Source organism: Myxocyprinus asiaticus, chromosome 44 (genome assembly GCF_019703515.2).
Source record: "Myxocyprinus asiaticus isolate MX2 ecotype Aquarium Trade chromosome 44, UBuf_Myxa_2, whole genome shotgun sequence".
NCBI lineage: Eukaryota > Metazoa > Chordata > Actinopteri > Cypriniformes > Catostomidae > Myxocyprinus > Myxocyprinus asiaticus.
This window is the reverse complement of record NC_059387.1, coordinates 17,228,464-17,250,934: the sequence shown is the minus strand read 5'-3', so window position 1 is coordinate 17,250,934 and position 22,471 is coordinate 17,228,464. Positions and strand designations below refer to the sequence as shown.

At 40.7% G+C, this 22,471-nt stretch overlaps 1 protein-coding gene and 1 long non-coding RNA gene across 4 annotated transcripts in view; both read right to left on the bottom strand.

Moving 5' to 3' along the window:
- The window catches only part of LOC127434338 (uncharacterized), a 58,308-nt gene extending 48,465 nt beyond the window's left edge, over window positions 1-9,843 (bottom strand). The window contains exon 1 of the long non-coding RNA XR_007896023.1: window positions 9,747-9,843. This is a non-coding gene — a long non-coding RNA (uncharacterized LOC127434338). The remainder of the gene's footprint in view (window positions 1-9,746) is intronic.
- Window positions 9,844-13,628: 3,785 nt separating this feature from the next.
- Window positions 13,629-19,580, bottom strand: gdap1 (ganglioside induced differentiation associated protein 1). 3 transcript variants are annotated; one of them, XM_051686966.1, is made up of 6 exons: window positions 19,225-19,580; window positions 17,823-18,015; window positions 17,062-17,235; window positions 16,805-16,899; window positions 16,020-16,134; window positions 13,629-14,548 (listed from the first exon to the last, which is right to left on the bottom strand). In XM_051686966.1, the coding sequence occupies exons 1-6, from the start codon at window positions 19,381-19,383 to the stop codon at window positions 14,196-14,198; spliced, it is 1,089 nt and encodes a 362-aa protein (XP_051542926.1). In that variant the 5' UTR covers window positions 19,384-19,580; the 3' UTR covers window positions 13,629-14,195. The 3 variants fall into 3 exon arrangements, with proteins under 3 accessions (XP_051542926.1, XP_051542928.1, XP_051542927.1); XM_051686968.1 differs by lacking the exon at window positions 19,225-19,580 and adding an exon at window positions 17,386-17,433 and having other exon boundaries at window positions 17,823-17,885; XM_051686967.1 differs by lacking the exon at window positions 17,062-17,235.
- Window positions 19,581-22,471: the final 2,891 nt, after the last annotated feature.

The window sequence follows — 22,471 nt, the reverse complement described above, 5'->3', positions numbered from 1 at the left end:
AGGTCTCCTACCCTCTTGATGGAAGTGAGCGCAATCAGGAGGGCAGTCTTCAAAGAGAGCGCCTTAAGGTCAGCTGACTGCAAGGGCTCAAAGGGGGCTCTCTGTAGACCCTGAAGAACTACAGAGAGGTACCAAGAGGGAACGAGGAGCAGTCTGAAGGGATTCAGCCTCCTGGCGCCTCTAAGGAACCTGAAGATCAGGTCGTGCTTCCCTAAGGGCTTACTGTCCACTGTGTCGTGGTGTGCCACTAAAGCGACTACATACACCTTCAAGGTGGAAGGGGACAGCCGCCCTTCCAATCTCTCCTGCAGGAAGGAAAGCACCGATCCGACTGCACATCTCTGGGGGTCTTCACATCAGGAAGAACACCACTTAGAGAACAGATGCCACTTAAAGGCATACAGGCGCCTTGTAGAGGGGGCCCTAGCCTGAGTGTTCGTGTCTACCACCATGGGTGGTAGACCGCTTAGGTCTTCCACGTCCCGTCCAGGGGCCAGACATGGAGATTCCAGAGGTCTGGTCGCAGGTGCCAGATGGTGCCCCGTCCCTGAGAAAGAAGGTCCTTCCTCAGGGGAGTTTGCGGGGGGGGCTGTCGTGAGGAGTGTGAGGTCCGAGAACCACGTCTGGGTGGGCCAGTAGGGTGCTATGAGGACGACCTGCTACTCGTCCTCCCTGACCTTGCACAGGGTCTGTGCAAGTAGGCTCACTGGGGGAAATGCATATTTGCGAAGTCCAGGGGGCCAGCTGTGTACCAGTGCATCTATACCGAGAGGTGCCTCGGTCAAGGTGTACCAGAGCGGGCAGTGGGAGGATTCTTGGGGGGCGAACAGGTCTACCTGTGCCTGTCCGAATCGACTCCAGATCAGCTGGGCCACCTGAGGGTGGACTCTCCACTCTCCCCTGAGGGTAACCTGGCATGACAGTGCGTCCGCTGCAGTGTTGAGGTCGCCCGGGATATGAGTGGCTCGCAGCAACTTGAGGTGCTGCTGACTCCAGAGGATGAGACGGCGGGCGAGTTGTGACATACAACGGGAGTGCAGACCACCTTGACGGTTGACATACGCTACCATTGCCATGTTGTCTGTCCGAACTAACACGTGCTTGCCCTGGATCAACAGCCGGAACCTCCGCAGGGCGAGCAGAATTGCCAGCAACTCGAGGTAGTTGATGTGTCAATACAGCCGCGGGCCCATCCATAAGCCAGCGGCTGCATGCCCATTGCAAACAGTGCCCCAGCCTGTTTTGGAGGCATCTGTCATAACCACGACGCACCTGGAGACCTGCTCTAGGGGAACACCTGCCCATAGAAACGTGAGGTCAGTCCAAGGGCTGAAGAGACGGTGACAGACCAGTGTGTTGGCCATGCGATGTGTCCCGCGGTGCCATGCCCATCTCGGGATGAGTCTGAAGCCAGTGCTGAAGCGGTCTCATATGCATCAACCCAAGCGGAGTGGCCACCGCTGAGGATGCCATATGCCCCAGGAGCCTCTGAAAGAGTTTCAGTGGAACCGCTGTTTTCTGTTTGAACGCCTTCAAACAGGTCAGCACCGACTGTGCATGCTCATTCATGAGGCGTGCCGTCAATGAGACTGAGACCAACTCCAAACCAAGAAAAGCTCTGAACCAGGAGGAGCTTGCTCTTTTCCCAGTTGATTCGAAGCCCTAGTCGGCTAAGGTGCGAGAGCACCAGGTCCCTGTGTGCACACAACACATCCCGAGAGTGAGCTAGGATTAGCCAGTCATCGCGATAGTTGAGGATGCGAATGCCCACTTGCCTTAGCGGGGCAAGGGCTGCCTCTTCGACCTACGTTAGGACGCGAGGGGACAAGGACAGACCGAAAGGGAGGACCTTGTACTGATATGCCCGACCCTCGAATGCAAACCGCAAGAAGGGTCTGTGTCGAGGTAGAATCAAGACGTGGAAGTACACGTCCTTCAGGTCTACTGCCGCGAACCTCTCTTGATGCCGGACGCTCACCAGAATGTGTTTTTGCATCAGCATCTTGAACGGGAGACTGTGTAAAGCCCAGTTCAGTACTCGCAGATCCAAGATTGGCCGCAACCCACTGCCTTTTTTCGGTACAATGAAGTAGGGGCTGTAAAACCCCTTCTTCATCTCGGCCGGAGGGACAGGCTCTATCGCATCCTTCCATAGGAGGGTAGCGATCTCCGCATGCAAGGTAGCAGCATTCTCGGCCTTCACTGAGGTGAAGTAGATGCTGCTGAACCTAGGCGGACGCCTGGCGAACTGAATCGCGTAGACGAGTCGGACGGTCTGGATCAGCCATCGCGACAGATTGGAAAGCGCAAGCCACGCATCCAAGCTCCGAGTGAGGGGAACCAAGGGGACAATCTCGTCAGACATACCGGGAGGTGGGGTCTCGAGACAGGGCGGAGCCCGAGATGCCACGCCATATTTTGGCCGTGCTGAGTTCAGGGACATCGAAGCACTTACCTGGCTCCTTGTGACCACCCCTGGAACAGTCTGGGACGGGGGAGGAAGAGGCCTGTCCTCGTGACCCGTGGAGACTGTCACATCGGGGGCAGATTTGTGCCACAGCTGGGTATGCAGGGGTGGGGAGACCGCCGCTGGAGCGCCAAACCTGCAAGTATGAGAAGGAAGACGGTGGTCATGATGACGGCCATGCACACCGGGTACATGACCCAGGGAACGTGGAAACCACTCTTTTGCTGAACTGTTGGGTACCGCAGCCACTTGGGCATGTGGCGAAATTAAATGAAAAAGCAACAAAAGATTCTCCTCCCGGCCCTCCACCGGGGGATGGAGTGGTCTGCTTACAAGCTCCAAGGTGGGTTTCGTCGTCCCTGGGTCGCCCGTCTCAGAAGCGTTTCAAAGCCTTCTGTGGGTTCTTGGCGGCCGGCCGTGAGACGGGTGGCATCTGCTTCCTGCGGTGGGCTCCATGCCGGGGCCGGGCCGAAGGGGCGGGCTGCAGTGGAGCCGGTGCAGTCACCGCAAGGGGACGCCCTCGGTGACGAGCAGGCCAGGTGCGGAATCTAGAGTCGTGCCGGGGCAGGATGTGCCGGATAGCCTCTGTCTGCTGCTTCACTGTCGAGAACTGCTGGGCAAAGTCCTTGACGGTGTCGCTGAATAGGCCAACCTGGGAAATGGGGGCAGCAAGGAACCGTGCCTTGTCGGCCTCACCCATCTCAACCAGGTTGAGCCATAGGAGGTGCTCCTGGACCTCTAAGGTGGACATCGCCTGCCCGAGAGTCCACGCCGTGACCTTCATCACCCGGAGAGCAAGGTCAGTCGCCGAGCACAGCTCCTGCATCAAATCTGGGCGAAACTACCCTCGTGCAGTTCCTTTAGCACCTTGGCTTGGTGGACTTGCAGGAGAGCCATGGCATGCAGGGCGGAGGCGGCTTGTCCAGCGGTACTGTAGGCTTTGGCCGTCAGGGACGACGTAAACCTACAGGCCTTGGACGGGAGCTTTGGGCGTCCGCGCCAGGTGGTGGCGCTCTGCGGACATAGGTGCACCGCAAGTGCCTTATCCACTGGGGGAATCGACGAATAGCCCCTGGCCACCCTGCCATCGAGGGTAGTGAGGGCGGGGGAGCTGAAAGATTGGGATCGGGCAGTAAAAGGTGCCTCCCATGATTTTTTCAGCTCCTCGTGCACTTCCGGGAAGAAAGGGACTGGAGCAGGGCGTGGCTGCTTTGAGCGGCGCCGCGAGCCCAGGAACCAATCATCGAGCCGCGAGGGTTCAGGGGAGAGCGGAGGGTTCCACTCTAGCCCGACACTCGTGGCTGCCCGGGAAAGCATGTCCATCATTTCCGCATCAGCCTGTGACTGGGCAACCGTACCCAAGGGGGGGAGCCCAGCTGAGGCTTCTGCATCCGACTTGACGAGCCCGCTCTCCGATACTGCACTCGAGCTCATTAACTTCACGGGCTCCGAACAAGAGGTCGAACTCGCCGTGAGACGAGCCGGCGGACTCATCCGGAAGCCTGATCGGGGCAGATGAGCGTGCTTACGAAAGCAAGCCACGACCGCAACGTTGCCATGGTCATGTTCTCGCAGTGTGTACATGATCCTTCCACAAACGCTGTCTCCACGTGGGTCGCGCCCAGACAAGAAAGACAGCGATCGTGTCCGTCAGAAGTTGAGAGGTAATGACCGCAACCAGGAATAACACACAAACGGAAAGGCATTTTTAAAAAGATGTGTCTTTAAAAAGACGTTCCGTGTGTGCCACTCTTTTAGAAAAATATACTCTCTTTTTTCTGCTGAAGCGCCCAGGGGCGTTCTGTGCAGTGCACCAGTGCAGAGGAGGGAGAAGCCGCTGAAATGTGCTGTCAGATCCAGCAGAGGTGAATGAACAGTCAGCTCAGTAAACATCGACCTTTCGGCTCCAAAGAGAAAATCTGAATGAGTGGTTGCATTCCAGCTCCTTTTATACCCGGGGGAGTGGTATGCAAATACCACTCGCCAATTTTCTTTGGCCTTTTATCATAGACCAGAAGTGTCTTGGGCTCCCAAGAGTGACCCCTAGTGTCACTACATCGACACAACATCGACAGATAGGGAACACAGAACACCCCAAAGAACATCACTATAACTGATATTAAAAATAAGGAGAAACATAACTATTCCCATAAAATATAATGAAATGTAATGGGTCACACAAGGAATTCTGGGAACGCCCAATTACTGTTTTTACTGTAACAATAATTTACCATAGAAATTAAATGTATTCTCTTGTTAAAGGTGCAATATATAAAAAAAAACATTTATTTTTTTGATAATGTGTGAACGGCTTGTAATGCAACTTAAAAAATGAGCCCTTCCCGGACTTACTAGGTTGCCTATTAAAGCCCGTAGACTGATTTTCATGCGAAGGGAGCGGGTCGCTTTTGCCGGGAAAATCCAAAGGATGTGACATTTATGCGCGCTCCAGAAAGCCTTGCCTCAGTGCTTCTGCTATTCAACAGCGACAACAAACTTCAACACTAGGTAACGTTATCTTAGAGATGGAATCCAGCAAACTTCCAGCTCCCAGCACAACACCGACTCCTACACAAGCTCAGAGTAAGACAAAAAAAGAAAAAAAAAAATGTATCCATTGTTCCCGTCTGGCTAAGCGGGAACGTGATCATGGTTGAGCGAAAACTAGAGTGAATATCGGCAGGGCATTTGATTCCTGGAGGGACCTCCTTGGGGATCAAAACCGACTCTGAATTGGCATTCTTCTTATTGGACAGGTAAGCTTACATAACTGCAAAGCATGTGAAATATAGTGCCATAAGGATTAGAGCCCGACCGATATGGGATTTTTGAGACCGATACCAATACCGATTTTAGAGAGGAAAATTCACAGATTACCCATATGGTGGCCGATATAGTTAATTTTTGAGCTGGAATGAAAACAGACCTTTTCTATGTGGATTTTCACCGATTTTGCACCGATATGACTATGCAAAGGTACTCAGAAGGCTGCTTTCTTAAACAAATATTTTTATCAAAAAATATTTGACATTATTATTATACATTGTCAACAAATTCTAGAAATGAACACTGAGAAAATAAATAAATAAAAATATAATAAATAGCTTAATAAACATCAGTACTGTATGTTTAGTATAAGTCAATTGCTGGCCATTTAAATAAAGAATAAATAAAAATACAATAAATAGCTAAATAAACATCAGTACTGTTTAGTATCAGTCAAATGCTGACCATTAAAATAAAGAATAAATAAAAATAAAAATAAATAGCTAAATAAACATCAGTATTACTGTTTAGTATCAGTTAAATGCTGACTAAATTAATACTGCCGAGTCAAGAGATAAACAGCGGCAGTGGTGTTACACCGTATTCTGCTATGCAAGTTTAGGGGAAACTTTCAACGGTGGAAAATCAGACTTTTAAATATTACATTTGGTAAATGCAACGACTGGAATTGTTCGGTTGAAGGGGGTACCAAACTGTGAATCCTGAACAAAACAGTTTGGTGAATACATGTTTACTCATTAGCTTCCACTCAGCTGACAACAATGAAAGTAGCTACATGGTTAGCTAGTTAGCTATAAGCTCGTTGTCATGGAGAGCAAAAGATGGACTTTATTTACTTTCCAGCATTGCGTCTCCCCAACTAGGTAACAGTGTAGTGAAATCTACACTCAACAGATACAATCCACCACCACACCGTTGTCTGCTGAGCTGCAAAAAAATGCTCTGATGTTTACCTTTCAATCTGCTACATTACTGACTGCACTGACAAACTATAGCTGGCCAACAGCAAATAATAGCAAAGATAAACATGAGTAACATGGTTGTCAGGGACAGGGTTAACGTTATATTAGTATTATTACTTTCCAGTATGTATTTCACAAACTAGTTAGCAACTTACCGTGAAGACACACAGTTTAACTCGGGTCTGCAGAGCCACCGTCAGCACAGAGTCAGCTCTGTAAACAATGGAGTCGGAGCGTGCTCTGCTGGACAAATTATGCTATGACACCAATTCTAAAGCATTGTTTTCTGCATTATATGTTCTGAAAAAAAGTTTTCATATCAGCGCATATCGGCAAACATACGCCGATACCGATAAATCGGTCGGGAACTAATAAGGATTGATCTGTGTAATTTTAGCTAACTTGATCTTCCCTGCTAATGCTGACGAATTGCAAGCTACCTTGCTTCGTAACTTTAAAATGATATTAACGATCTTCTCTTTATACTAAAAGTCAGGTTAATGTTAATCTGTAATTATTCAGCAAGGTAAACTACAATAATACATTAAATGAATGCTAGACAATGTTCAAGATAATGCAAAAAGACCCATTCATTAATGTAACGAAACTTGGTTATACAGAAAATATATACGTTATATTATTATAAAACAATATTGCATCGATATATCAAAATGACAGTTGTGATGGAATCACATTAATACTGAATTGTGTCAAAATATTTATAATGTACACACTATTTTATAAACAGCTACTGTCATCATCCACCAAATTTAGCTAACAGCTACTGATAAAGCTGGCTAGCTAGCTAAATCCGACATAGGCTATCGTATAAATGCAGTCAATGTATCATGCAAAGAAAAGTGATTACTTCAAACTACAGTCTCACATAGTCAGACCTATATCCACACACTGGAGAGTGAAATATAATATGCAGTCTCAAAGTTTCTAGTAAACAATCATAACTGTGTAATTTTAATTATGCTACCTCATCTGTCAGCATGATGACAGTGAATCACGTTCAGTCTCTTTTTTTTTTTTTTTGGTCGATGCTTGTGTCCCTATGGAGTGTGTGTGCGAGATCACGAGTAACAGGCAGCTGGCTGCAGTTCACTAAATAGCCACAAGTGTCATTAGTAGCAAGGGTTTCTGAATCTTACATACTGCACCTTTAAACATGATATACATTTTAACCATTAATTATATGGGGAAATCATATTTTTACATCTAAAAAAAAAATATTTTGTACAACATTTTACCATAAAACTACATGTCTTGTCTTTTTAAATATATAAAAAAAATTTAACGTATATTTTATGCTAACTACTCGTTAACCAATTTACGATTTTTTTCTGTAGCATTTTTACAGTCTTTTATCATTAAAATTACGGACATTTTTTACAGTGTATGTATATTTTGAATAATGCCTACTACAGTATATCACTTATTATTTTCAAAATGTAGTAGGCAGTACACAGTGTATACACAGTATTCAGTAAGTAGTAAGCTAGCACTCCATTCCGAACATGCTGCTGTGTGGTTTCTAATGCAAGAACTGTCTTTATGTGCAGTGTGTTTCAATAAAAGAGATGTTATTTTGAAACTATGAGGTGATAGCTTTCCAAAACCAAGCAAAGATTTTTTGCAGTGGAGGCAATAAGTTCATTTCTGCACATTCAGAAAATTAATTAAGGATGTAAAACGAGCTAGTATGCTTAGCTTGGCTAAAATAATCCCGTCGAGTAGGCTTTATAGTGCATAGGCCTTGCAGCAGTGACTTGGCTCCCTTCTCGGACTCTGTGCTTTTGTTTATGCAGTGCTTGTTTAAACATTTGAGGTGCACATGTACAGATGGATGATGGCAGCAGATTTCATCGTGAAGTTACGATGTTCAAACTTGCTGGGGGGCCATTCTAACACTCGTGTCAACAACCTGGTATCCAAGCTGGCCAATCAGTAAATACTATAAACAGACCCTGAAAGACACTTCTGGAAGACAGGCTTTTGTTTCTGATGAGTCAACACATTTAAGAGAAATTATCTTTCTCTTTGTGTCTAATGTCAAATGTGACAGTCTGAAAAACATTTTCTTTCTCTTCTTTTCTTCTAAATCGCTTGATGTCATCCACTAGAGTGTTAGTGGGTCTTATGCAATAGTGCATTTTGGACATTAATGACACAGTAAGGGGCTGTTCACACAAAATGTGTTCTTCCATTAAACAACAGCTTGACGCAGTGCAGCGGAATGGAATAGATTGCTGCAGTCTAGAGATGTGATCATAAATTTAACTTCTTTTAACATGAAACACTTTCTAAAACACATTTACTAGACCAACAATTAAAGTATGAGTTTTGTGGCTTTTAGTCTATGTCTATACAGCGCTACCGTCTGGTTCTGGAAGTAAAAATCCCTTTTTTTATATATATATATAGGGGAATTGATTATTAACAATAACCTGGAAACCTTTAAATACAGTCCTTCCATTAGCTCAGAGGATGGTAATCGATGGTGTATGCTTCTGATGAAGCCATCAGTCAGCATTATTTCAACTTCATTTAAACATATTTTATTTTTAATAGTGGAATTCCTGAAAAAGAACTACTTTATCCATGATACTGAGGAGGAAAATACACCAATCACCAAGAGAGTCTCAGCAAACGATCCCTGGCAAAAGATCTCAGCAGTGACTGCCCACTCCCTTTAAGCACTGTAAATGACGCAATCGATCAATGTCTCCCTACACTCTCAAAATACTTATTTGTATATATATATGAATATTTTACAAAAAATATTTGAATTTATACTTATAATCAACAACTTAGATAGTTTAATAAATAGTTGTATATGTTTTCCATTGATTTTTTGATCACGTCAGGCACTGTTGCACTCTGTTAGCTGATATAATCACACACAGGAAGTCACCATGTCGTTTCCAAGTGTTCCAGTACCCTAGGATCTGTTGAATTATGACGACTCACTAACACTACTGGAAGCGTGTTGCGTCAGCAGTATTGGAGAACTAGGTTCAAATCTCTTGTTAAACTAGAAAGTAATTGTGTTCGCGTAATCAGTGACTACCGCGATTCTGAGGTTGCATTTTTCACTCTCACATAAAATTTTTACTCCACTGATGGTTAGGTTTTGGGGTTTGGGTTGGGGTGTACAGTTCATAAAATATGCATTCCTCCTCTCTGTATTACAACCTGTTCAGCTGAAAACAACTCGCTTTTGGCACCCCTCCATGGACATTTCAACAAAATGGAGCTTACACGTGCCCATACACCCAACAACACTTACCGCTTTGGCAACTGGGGGCAGTGTTTTGCATTTCGGTAAGAAAAGACAGATTTTAGCTAAAGAAAAGTCAACCTACTGTTTCCGATTTCACTGTGAGATCAGTCTGTTTGCTGAGAAGCTATATATATTAGTGTACTCCTAAAAGTTGACAAAATTAACCTTCAGCAGATATACACATTTAAAATTTACAGTCTCTTACCTCTGGGAAAATGTACCAAAAATATTGATGACTCACCTGCACTACATAGATTTTTTGTCCAATCAAATGCTCTCCAGAATAAGGCTGTCCCCTTAATACCACCGGCAACTGACTAGCGAGTAGCAAATCATGGTTCGTGGCTGTGACGTAACTAGTCTATTGGCTATCTAAAATGTCCCACCCAAACTTCCTGTTTCAACATGCAATATCGCAACACAGGAAAGAAAACTACACTCGTCAAGCAATTGGGGTCTTTAAAAAAGTAGCACAGATGGTCTAAATAACGGCCCCTAAGAATTACAAAAAAGGGATGCTTGCTTGCAGTCCAAGTGATGGCAAAGTCAGTCGAATGACAGCAGAGTAGCTTTGTTTCCCAAGTGATACTGATCATCTTTCAGTCTTGGTCCATTTGCAGAACTGCTTGGCAGAATGTCAGTGCAAGTGGTTTGGCTTACTGACAAAGTTCACAGTTTAGGTACAAAAGCTGTAACATCATATCCTGAAAATAGCAATGGAGAAGGCTGGTAAAAACATCAAGCATTTATTCATGTGCCAATGACAGACAACAGACAGAGCCACACAAAGCAATATTTCTGGAGATCCTGCAAAGTACTCAAGGACTGTATATCATGCGTGTCCATGGAAACAGGATTCCTGCCCACTCTAAGCGTTTGTCTTTGTCTCCTGTATGGCGCTCAGGCTGCAAAGATGGACTGGCGCAAAAGAGCACCTTGGAAGTTTCCATGAACCCCACCCAGTTTAGAGACCTGGATCACTGCCACTCCACATTGAGCTGTGTGGGACGATATTTACTTTATACCCCAGGCCAAAATCATCCCTTTCTACTCCTCTCCTCTTCTACCCTGTTAACTTTTATCTTAATACTTATATATGAAAAGAGCTTTCAAGGCACTGTACTCTTTGGAAGGGCAGGGCTCCTCCCTAAAGGTAAGCAGGGAAGATGTTTCAAGCATGCCCAGCCAAATTTAAGCTGCATCAGTTGGTCCTGAAGCATCCAGGGGATTAAAGTAGCTAAAACTTAATCACATTCATAATTATTTACCACAAAATAAGCAATTGGGCCCTTTGATTATGAGTTTGTTGAATATGTCTAATATGAATATAAACAGTGCACATGGCAGTAGACATTTTAATAATTAAGTTAAAATGGTTAAAACAAAATTTAAATCTCGTAATAATCTCACAATAACAGTAATAATGTGTTATTATGAGGTTTCTATGTGAATCACGGGCATATTAAAGAAAATTAAGCATAGGTACCATTAACAGCGCGCGCTACAGCAGATCAGGGGCGGATTCAAATCGCAAGTGATCCTCCCTATGCCCTACTCACTCCGAGGTGCAGAGCCCTTGAAGTGGGTACTCTAAAGGGAACACAGAATTACTGTATGAAAGTGCTTGTTCACTTTTGTTTGGAACAAGATTTCGAGTGGCATCACCTCCCACAGCAGTGCCCTTTGAAGGAGCAAAACTAAGTATTTTCTGTCTGCAATGCTGGCAACATGAATAATAAATAATATGTAACAAAATTTCAATATGTTTACATACTGTGGAGGTGGAGGAGTGGTCGAGTGCCGATTTGTGGATGGAGAGTGAGATCAGGAGATGAGAGCGGTAAGGAGTCCCACTTGTGGGTGTTATTTCTAACAGCTGTTTGTGTTTTGCAGTGAGAGCGGAGAGGGATAAAATGGGTCAGTCCAGACTGAGAGGAGAGAGAGAGAACAACACACGAAGTTGGCTGTGTGTGTGTGTGGGTGTGTGTGTGTGTGTGTGTGTGTGTGTGTGTGTGCCACACATGCGCCTGTGCTGAAAAGCCATTAGTGTGTACATTGCAGTAAAATAGTGTGTGAAATAAAAACTTACGTGGATTGTTTAACCGACTCCCACTTCCTCCTTGTCAAGAGAGCTAAGAACCATGTCACACCGGTGATGAAACCCAGGAAGGAGGAAGGATACGCTGCTATGGAGTCCTCGCCACTGGAAGTAGACTTCAGAACCTTCGCCAGCATTCACCAGGCCCAACACCAGGCTCTCATGGAGCTGCAGAAGAAGCAGCAACAACACTTCGAGACGCTCCTTCTAATTATTTGTCAAAAAGGAAATAATAGAAAAAATTATGTTTATAATACAAGAAAAATGCTTAAATACACAAAAAGCAAAGATTTTTTTTAAAGTATATATGCTACTTTTTAAATAAAATAATAATAATAATAATAAATAAAAAATTAGTGCCCTTTTTTATCATTTCGCCCCTGTCCCTGCTGAGGCCTGTGCACGCCGCTGACTTGGACTGCAAAAGCCCTAGTTTTTCTTTTTTTTTTCTTTTTTTTCCAACGCCATTATAGAAAAGTGCTATATGCAGTCACTCATGATTACTTTATTTAGTGAGCAAATTTGTCTGATAACAGGGGGTTTTCCATGATAAAGTTATTCAGCTGTTCATGTGATGTGAACGGGACAGCCCACCCCATGTAAAATAAATCAGCTTTTATTATGGCACTGGTGTGACTGGATTCTTCATCTCATGTAAGATTTAAAAACAATTTCCAAAAATACTATACATTTCTTTAGTGCTGAAGCTTTTTTTAATGTGGAAAAACTACTGAGTGCACCTTTAAATACAACCTAGTTGACCTGTATAAGTTCAGTGGTTCCTCAATATTATGGTCATTTTAAAGCTAAACTATTACAACTGTTGTGTGAGCAGCTCAATAGTTCGTACAAATTATGGCCAAACAACTCAAGTCTGTTGTGACATTAAAGAAGTGCATTTGGATTTCAATGCTTTCTTTTTGTTGAGATGAAACTAGTCTAAGAATATACACTGTAAATGGAAAATGGTTCAAATAAGCTAACCACGTCAGCAAAAGAGGTGTGCACAATCCATAGCGCTTATAATATACTAGTACAATTATTTGGTTACTTGAAGGACTGCAACGGAAAATCATATTTTTACATTTTGGAAGATGATGAGAACTTCAGCCAATTCCTAAAAAAACACCTGTTGAGTTTTAAACAACCGAATAGCAAGATGTCAAGTCCAATCAGATGAGATATATGCAACCGTTCAGACTTTCAACATGTGGTTTGTTTAGTCAGCTGCAAGATTCTTTGTTGGACACATTTTTTTTTTTTTTTTTACACTTTATCTTAGTCCACACGAAATACAATCAGATCTGAAGCTCTGCACTCAAACAAAGTTCACTAAAACAAGCCCTTTAGAGTTGTAGTCTTTAAAGTAACTGGACAATACTGCCACCTCTTGGGGACTATTGTCCTACACAACATCAATGAGACCTTCTGTTGACCAAAAACAGGATGCAGACATGTTTTGATACATGAATCGAGGTGGCCAACTGACAAAAAAGTTAAAATATCTCTACTGTGTGATATTTACATTGTTTCTTAGCTGGTCGACTATAGAATTACATTAATTAAACTAATTTAATTTAAAGCTCAGAGGTTGACAGTTTGTATTTTAATAAAGGATGTCAGTCATGGGAGTATTTCTTGGTAAGTCTTTCCTTGTAATTTGATTGTATTTTGGCAGTATGTTGTTTCAAGTGTTACAAGAACAAGGAGTATTTCATATCCATATAAACAATCCAAACTGAGTCATATGCAAGCAATGACCAAGTGATACAAACAAAACTATAGACTACAATCTGGTACTTACCGACTTAAACTAATTGAAAGCTGCAAGTGTAAGCTGTAAACAAATGGCAAGCGAGCATTTCATTTGACATTTATGTAGTCCAGAGTACTTCCAGCAGAAAACAATGTGCCTACAAGTTTTTGTTGGACAATATAATACACCTCTGTTTAGCTTCACACAAGTTGCAACTTCCTTGCAGTAGGTCTACTGATTTCAAACAAAGCATAACCAGACATCGACATAACCGAGAAATACACTTTATTATATTTGACATTTCTGTACAGAGAAAGGACTGTTGCTATTGGATATACTTTGATTTATCTAGTGAAAAGCATTTTTGAATTAATGAAATTTACCAGTGCTGAACAGACACCAATTTCCATTCTAAATACATCAATGTGAAAAGATGTAAGATTATACATAACTAATGATGGGGAGATAGAAATTCGACTTTACTGTAATCAGTTCTTCAGTTATTGTGACTTCTTTCCAGCATGCTAATCAACACAGCCAGTCAAGCATAATTAACTAAGCAAAGAAAACGAAAGAGGAGCATTGACATTTTTAATCCTGCTATCACAAAGAGCATATTGGCCATGATTGATCCTACAGCATGAAGTAAAGCTATTTAGAACATTTAAATAAACATAGAGTATGACTGCAAACTGCTTTGCTTAATATTGTGGCAGAAAATAGCTTATTGTGCAACAATCTTCACTGAATATAACTGTCATGCAAAAGCCAAATGTAATAAATGTATACGACCAAGTCAAGACAGAGCAATGTTGAATGAGTCCCAATGGCTGTTTTCATGCCACAAGAAGTCTCTTTTTGAAATAATGGAAAGCCAAGTAAGTGGCGCCCCCTAGCAATCCAATCAACAAAGTGGTACCTACAAAGGTTGGTGCTTTTTTCTTTGCCACCCTGAATGCAGTGGGTAGCACAGCGGATATAAGGATGTTATTGACTTGTCCGAGCACTCTGCGGAAGGTGGGCCGATTCAGGACACGCTCATAATATGTCTCCAGGTTGACCCGGATCCCATTTCCCCAGTACCGACGGGACAGGCCCAGGAACTTGAGCCGGTGAATGGTGACAGCGAGGGAGACATCGGCAATGCTGAAGAACTCTCCACAGAGCCAAGCCTGCTGACTGCCCTCTTCTAGAGAGTGAGAGAAAGAGTGTTATGAGAAGTATTATGGCCATTTTTGTTAAAGCAGTTTTGAATAATGCAATTTGACAAGTGATATAAATTATGAATTGTGGTTATGTTTTGAATTGGATTTATGGATATGAAGTTGTCTGAATTTATTTACCTTTGTTTTGTCAAATAATGGAGATGTTTTGTTAACTTAGCTCTCCCTGGAGGAACAGATTCAATGAGCACAGGAAATGGGGCCAGGGAATAAAAATAGTTTTTCAACGGCAATATAGTTTGTAGGCATGTGGCCACTCACTTGTAAAAAAATAAGATGGATTTTATTATTGTTTATTTTTTATTTTATTGTGAATCACTGACTCTGATGGAACTGTTGGTTGAATTAAGCTCCCATTCGGTATGTAGACCCTAGTGTAAAAGTAATATACCAAATTGTATTTAAAATGCATTTATTTCATGATAAGTATTCTACAAATACATTAACATATCTATGTACTAATTGAAAATACCATGTAATTACACTTATTTTATGTTTTCTTGAAATGCACACAAAGAAACTTTGATCACTACAAATGAAGTGGTAAAGTAGTATAGCTTTTACAAATGCAATTAGCATAAGTATACATTAAGTTCAAATATAGTGTACTTTAAGAAAGTACACTGGTTTGGTGTTTGTTTCCAACTATAACTTGTTTGAACAGTGTTAAAAGCGATTATCATAAAAACGCTTTTTAAGCACAAAACAATTACTAGTAACATTTTCCTAATATATATACTGTATACTGTATATTTTAAATTACGGCATGTCTGTTCTGAGAACTTTTAAGATCATTCGCATTTCAACATACTGTTATCATATTAACAGTGGTTTAAGACCCACTATGCTTAGTCCCCCAACTTTCTACTCAATACTACCCAGTGTATAATACTATGAATTCAAGTGTCCTAAGTATGTACAGTATATTAATGCCAGCCAAAATTAATTTGTGGTGTGGGCCAGCAATATATTATCAGTATAACATTAATTTATGGCCAGAAATCTTACAGTGTAACGGAGTTGCAATTGTAATGTCACAAAAATACATTATTAGTTCACATTGAGTCAATTCTGTGTATTAAATACAAGGGTAGATATTTAAAGTGTACTAAAGTATACTCCATTTTAGCACAACCAAGTATACTTAACATATCTTTAGTTGCACCACAGCACTGCTTTCAGCAAAATAATGTGCTTTAAGTAAAAAATTAGTTGTTTCAATTTAGCAGACTTTAAGTACCAATTTATAGTCTGCCAGCATATACACTTTAGTATACTGAAGCACCCAAGAATAAAGTGTGCTTAAGTATATTCTTTTTTCACTAGGGAAGCAGGTAAGAAGGTAAGAAAAACATGCCGGCTTTTCAAAAATTAAGTTAAATTTCAGTGTCTCTTATACATGTAACAACTGTGAATACTATCAGAAACTTCTCAAACCTGGTGTCTCCTCAACCCTCCTCTGCAGCTCTGTCTCCACTTGATCCAGAACATTCTCTAGTTCATCCAGGAGTTTCTTCAAATACTTCATGTTATCATGGTCAAACAGCTTACTCTAGAGAGAGACAAAAAGTATGTGTTTCATTCATAAGATTCTTTAGATGAACTTCATCAATGGGTTTCTTGGCATGGTAAATGAGATTGTGATCTAGATTAAATGTGCATGCTATAAGACATGAGTCCCCAAACTACGGCTCTCCTAAATGTTTTGACAGGCCAGCGGAACCATGCCTGTCACATGTTTTGACCGGCCCACTGTTTTGGTGACTTTTCATGCCTGTAAGACTGACTATAGCATGAGCCAGTAGCATTCAAGTGCAGGCTGTTAAGGAGCATATCATTTGTTTCACCCCAACATGTCTTGACATGTATGCAATGACAAAGTCATCCTTACAGCAAATTGCTAAGAAATGTACACATACAATATAGTTACCAATATTAAAATCATGTTCTGTGAATGGATTTTATTTGTAAAATTAATCCATTAATTAAAAGCAGAAGAATAATCTCAAAAATACAGTAGGCTCACTCCAGCCCCCCTTGAAAGCATAACAGAGTGGCCTGGCCCTGGTTGCAAAAAGTTTGGGGACCCCAGCTATAAGAAAAGAAAATCAAGGTTTTTCACAACATCCCCAGTACTCTGCTGCTCAAAGCAGGTGCCCAGAAAGGGTAAACATATGAACAATATACAGTAAAGTAAACTCATTGCATGAATGTTTACTTACTTTCAAGCGTCTCTGTTTTGCAATGTAAGCGTCTTTAAGTTCAGGATTCTCTGCTGCTAGCTTCTTAAGCTCAGACTCTGTGTTTTTGATCTGTGCTATAACAGGTAAAAGTCATATCAAACAGCTGATTCTGCCAACCACTAACAAACTGCATTAGGACTGTTTAAAAAATTGCAAGTTTAGTGACAATCAGTGTACTCTTGGTCACAGAGAGGTATTCTGATGTGAAGTTATTACACTCAGTCCCTGTGTCTTACTACGTATATGTGTAGTGGCGTAAGCAGGGATGTGGGAGTCTATGGTGATCTCTGGATGGAGGATGCACCCATGGGTGTAGGCATCCATCTGCAGGGAGTCCAGCAGCTCCCGATAATGCTGCACTCTATGATAATAAATGCTCCCCTCCTCTGGGATCAGCTTGGGAGTGTGCTCTGATTCAGAAAAAGGCACACATCGCAGAAAAACATTTCAAAAGTATGACAGGAAAAATATGTAATTTACGTGACTTAAATTATGCAATGGAACTGATTTTATATAAGAGATCAGTAGCACTCCAGGGCAAATATTGTATATTAACTCACCTTCCATTGCCTCTCATGTTATCCAAATTTCTGCACAGGCATGCTGAACTTAACAGCATATTTCAAACAGAAAGACAGCCAAATGAAAAGAAGATGACATTCATCTCAAAATAAATACATTATAAAAAATAAGGAATAGGTCACACAAAACATAATAAAACATAAACATGCAGTAGTAAACAATTACAGTTTTTAACACATGGGAATATCAGCCAACATATTGTCATTCCAGATATTATGACAATGAGGCGTTTTAAATGCATTCATTAACTGTGTTTGGGTGCAGGAGTTTATTTGTTTATTCATGCATTTATTAAATTATCATTACATCCCCTTCATTACTCTGCATCTATGGTGCCCCACGCTTTCATTCATGCAATCTGGGATGGAAATATTGTGGCTAGATACAATAGTAACTCTTAACCTTAAGTTTTTACCATCACAGAAGTTGTACTCCAAATAGTCCATGATCTGTGTGAGGTCACAGATTACATTGTCATTGTGAACCAGTACAGGAACCTCTCCAGAGGGGTTTAGACGCATGAACCAGGGTTCATTATGTTCACTCAGAGGCAGACTCACATCATATTCTTCACACCGAAGGCCTTTCTCTGCTATTGCCAGTCTCACCTATGACAGAAACACAATTTCCCATTGTTTGCCTGTTTCTGCATGTTGCATGTTTTTTAAACTGTTTTCCATTATTTTGAAGAAAGATGGCACAGTGTCCTGTGTTCTTATATTCTGCCAAACAACAACAGTAGGCTATGCTCCAATATTTTGTTTTTACAATTTACACTATTGTTGGTGTTCTGCCTACTATGTTTTATCTATAGTAAAGTATTAAAGGAAAAGTTCACCCAAAAATGAAAAATCTCTCATCATTTACTTACCCTCACGTCATCCCAGATGTGTATGACTTTCAGTCTTCTTCTGAACACATACGAAGAATTTTAGAAGAATATCTCAGCTCTGTAGGTCCATACAATGCAAGTTAACAGGGTCCAAAACATTGAAGTCCAAAAAGCACATAAAGGTAGCATAAAAGTAATTCACACAACTCCAGTGATTAAATCCATGTCTTTAGAAGTGATATGATAGGTGTGGGTGAGAAACAGATAAATATTTAAGAAATTTTTTACTGTCAATCTCCACTCTTACATTCTTCTTTCTGTGTTTTTGGTGATTCACACCTGCTGGGCAGGGATGAGAATTTATAGTAAAAAAGGACTTAAATATTGATCTGTTTCTCACCCAAATTTATCATATCGCTTCTGAAGACATGGATTACGCCACTGGAGTCATTGGGATTACTTTTTATGTTGCATTTATGTGCTTTTTGGAGCTTCAAAGTTTTGGACTCTGTTGACTTATATTGTGAGGACCTACAGAGTTGAAATATTCTTCTAAAAATCTTCTGCAGAAGAAATAAAGTCATACACAACTGGGATGGCATGAGGGTGAGTAAATGATAAGATAATTTTCATTTTTGGGCGAACTATTCCTTTAACCACAACTATTCTTTTAACCACGTTAATACAAAATAGCACAAACTTAAATGTCATGCATCATTACGAATGTATCATTATGAATAATACATACAGGGAGTCAGTCAGAAACAGCAGTTGTTATATTGAAGCAACAATGTAAATACTAACAGCCTTTATTTAGGTCCAGATAAAAAAATAAAATAACAATAATAATAATAATAAATGAAAAAAAGGGGAAAAAAAGTATTTTTATTATGTGAATATCACATATGTCAAAACAACAGCATGCATCCACCCTGATCCTATTGAGCTGTCCACGCCGGTGGTGCTGAAATATGACATCGCTTACCTTCTGAGAGCTGAATGACTGCGTCCAGTGGTACAATATCAGTTTGGATTCTTTGTTATTTGTGCTCTCGACAACCTCGCCACTGTATTCTGACTCTGCATCCTTCTTAATAATGATTTTCTTCTCATCCTGTGATTCACCGATGTTTTCCATCGCCATTTTAACAGTTAGTGGATGTGTCTCATAACCTTGCAGACTACGAAAGCATTAGGGGCGTCATAGGCGCGTGCAGCGGTCGCGTTCCGAGTCAACAGCATTTTGTGGAACATATGCGCGTTCTCGCGCACTTTGTTGCACCCATGAAGCTCATAAATACTAACGACTCGACGTCGCCTAGATAGGCAGCTCAAAAGGTTTTGAGTTACAACCAGTTTGTGGGAAACAGCGCAGCCTCCAGAGGTGGTACCCAACTTCTTAAAGGAATATTCCGGGTTCATAACAAATTAAGCTCAATCGACAACATTTGTGGCATAATGTTGATTACCACAAAACATAATTTCGACTTGTCCTTCCTTTCTCTTAAAAAAAAAAAAAAAGAAAAAAAAAAGAAGCAAAAATCGAGGTTACACCGAGGCACTAATGGAAGTCAATGGGGGCCATTTTTAATGAAGGGTTTAAAAGCAGAAATGAGACGCAATTTTATAAAAGCACATTAATTAATTTGTTAAAACAGTTGTTTAACTTATAAAATTGGATATAACTTTACACAGAAAAGGTTAGTAAGAGATTTCATCTCACTAATGTTAACATGCATAGAAGGCTTGATCACAAACAATGATGAGACAGCCAACAGGGAGTATGTGAGGCTCCTGGCAGAGTGGTGCCAGAGTAACAACCTTGCTCTCAATATCAGCAAAACAAAGGAGCTGGTTATTGACTTCCGGAAACAAGGAACAGTGCATGCACCCATCTACACAGGAGATGATGCTGTTGAGAGGGTGAACAGTTTTAAATTTCTTGGAGTCACACTCACTTCTACCCTCAAGTGGACTGAGCATGTAAAAAATGGTCACAAACTTCTTCACTTCCTCAGACGTCTAAGGAAAACTCGGATGTCCACAGCAGTCATGACCAGTTTCTAGGTGCACTGTTGAATCCATTCTCACCAGAGGCATTACATCCTGGAACAGCAGCTGCTCGTCACAGGACAAGACTGCTCTGCAAAAGGTGGTGAAAACAGCTCAAAGAATAATAGGCACACATCTCTCCGCAATCCAGGAAATCCACATCTAAACGCTGTCTCAGGAAAGCTGAAAGCATCATGAAGGACTTTAGTCACCCTGCACAACCATTTTTCTCCTTTCTCTCCTCTGGAAAGCAAATCAGGTGCATCAGCACACACACATCAAGATAAAGGAACTGCCTCTACCCCACTGCCATAAGACTGTTCAATCATACATCTAATACATAACTTCACAGACCCCTTCACATACACACTTAATATAATTTAGCACTTATCTCAGAACACTTACCATCAACTTTTTCGCACTATTATTTCTGTTCAGCCTGCAACTGGTGTTTTTTTTTATTTTTATTTTTTTTATAACTGCTGCTACATCAACATACTGCTGCTATTTATAATTATTGATTACACACTTACATACATATATACACTACCGGTCAAAAGTTTTGAAACACTTGACTGAAATGTTTCTCATGATCTTAAAAATCTTTTGATCTGAAGGCGTATGCTTAAATGTTTGAAATGAGTTTTGTAGACAAAAATATAATTGTGCCACCATATTAATTTATTTCATTATAAAACTAAAATGTAATAATAAAAAAAAGTTTTTGAAATTGATGACTTGGACCAAATAATAAAGAAAAGCAGCCAGTAAGTGCCCAACATAGATGGGAACTCCTTCAATACTGTTTAAAAAGCATCCCAGGGTGATACCTCAAGAAGTTGGTTGAGAAAATGTCAAGAGTACATGTCTGCAAATTCTAGGCAAAGGGTGACTACTATGAAGATGCTAAAATCAGTTAACAACATAATTTCCATAGTTCCATTTATGTTATTCCATAGTTTTGATGACTTTACTATTATTCTAAAATGTGAAAAAAAAAATTATAATAAAGAATGAGTTAGTGTTTCAAACATTCTGACCAGTAGTGTACATATTTACATTACACATTCATATATGAGTGCATATGTGCATACTTACATATACATTACACTGCACATTCTCTAGGGGCGGGGTTGGCTAGCCCTGCTCTATTCACATTTGCACTACACATTCTCTATGCACATTGCTTTATTGTGTAAGCTTATGCAAATTTTCTGTCTGTCACTCCGTGATTGTCTTGCTTTCTTTGCACATACATGTTGTCTTAGTTTTGCGAGAAGCACCAAATTTCATTGTACTTAGTACTCTGTACTCTGTACACATGACAGTAAAAAAAGCTTTGACTTTAATGTTTGTCTTGTGGCTTTTTTTGAAAGTGGGTGTTTTAATGTTTACAGATTGGCCCCATCCACTTCCATTGTAAGTGCCTCACTATAAGCCAGATGTTTGTTTTTGTTTTTAAAGAAAAGGAGGAGTAGAAATTTAATTTTTGTGGTAATCAACATAATTCCGCAAATGCTGTCGATTGATTTTAACTTGAATTGTATATTCCTTTAGACACACAACCACAATGACAGTCATTGTTAAACACTTTGATATGTAAAAACTTGTTTTTAATCAGATGCAAATCAGGCTTAATTGTAAATAAAAAAAAATAATTTAAATAAAATAAATTAAATTAATAAATATCAGTTTATTAATTTAATCAGAAAGCACTTGGCTGAAGCATAAATCTGAAGTGCACTTTTTGACTTATCCAACAGATGTCCCTCTAGCATTTCCTTCTCTATCAAATTACATCAAATAACTCTTTTAACTGGTTAAAAATTTATAATCGGACACTATTGGTTGAGATTTGGCTATGTCTATAAATCTACAGCTTTTTTCTCATTTATGATATTATAGAAACACACTAATCATAGAAATAATCTATTTCACACAAGAGAGGCTTGGAGACATATGGGTATACTGTATAGGTAAAAAATTGCATAGGCCTTTATTATAATTTGACGTAAATTGTAGGTTTGCTTTAGTAAACCATGCAATTTCATGACAACTGTAATTCTCCTATCCATGTCATGGAGAAACTGTGAGATTTGACTGAACTGTAAAGTAAAAAACACCCATACACCATAAAATCAAAAGAGCTAATAAATCTCCGCATATAAGTATACTTCCAA

What these genes read in the sequence shown, in the direction of transcription:
- gdap1 (XM_051686966.1), bottom strand. Translation starts at nt 19,383, where the DNA reads ATGGCGATGGAAAACATCGGTGAATCACAGGATGAGAAGAAAATCATT. An exon ending in GGAGTACAACTTCTGTGATG is followed by an intron (nt 17,236 to 17,822) that starts GTAAAAACTTAA and finishes TTTCTGAATCAG; the next exon opens with AGCACACTCCCAAGCTGATC. An exon ending in GAGGGTTGAGGAGACACCAG is followed by an intron (nt 14,549 to 16,019) that starts GTTTGAGAAGTT and finishes CTCACTCTCTAG; the next exon opens with AAGAGGGCAGTCAGCAGGCT.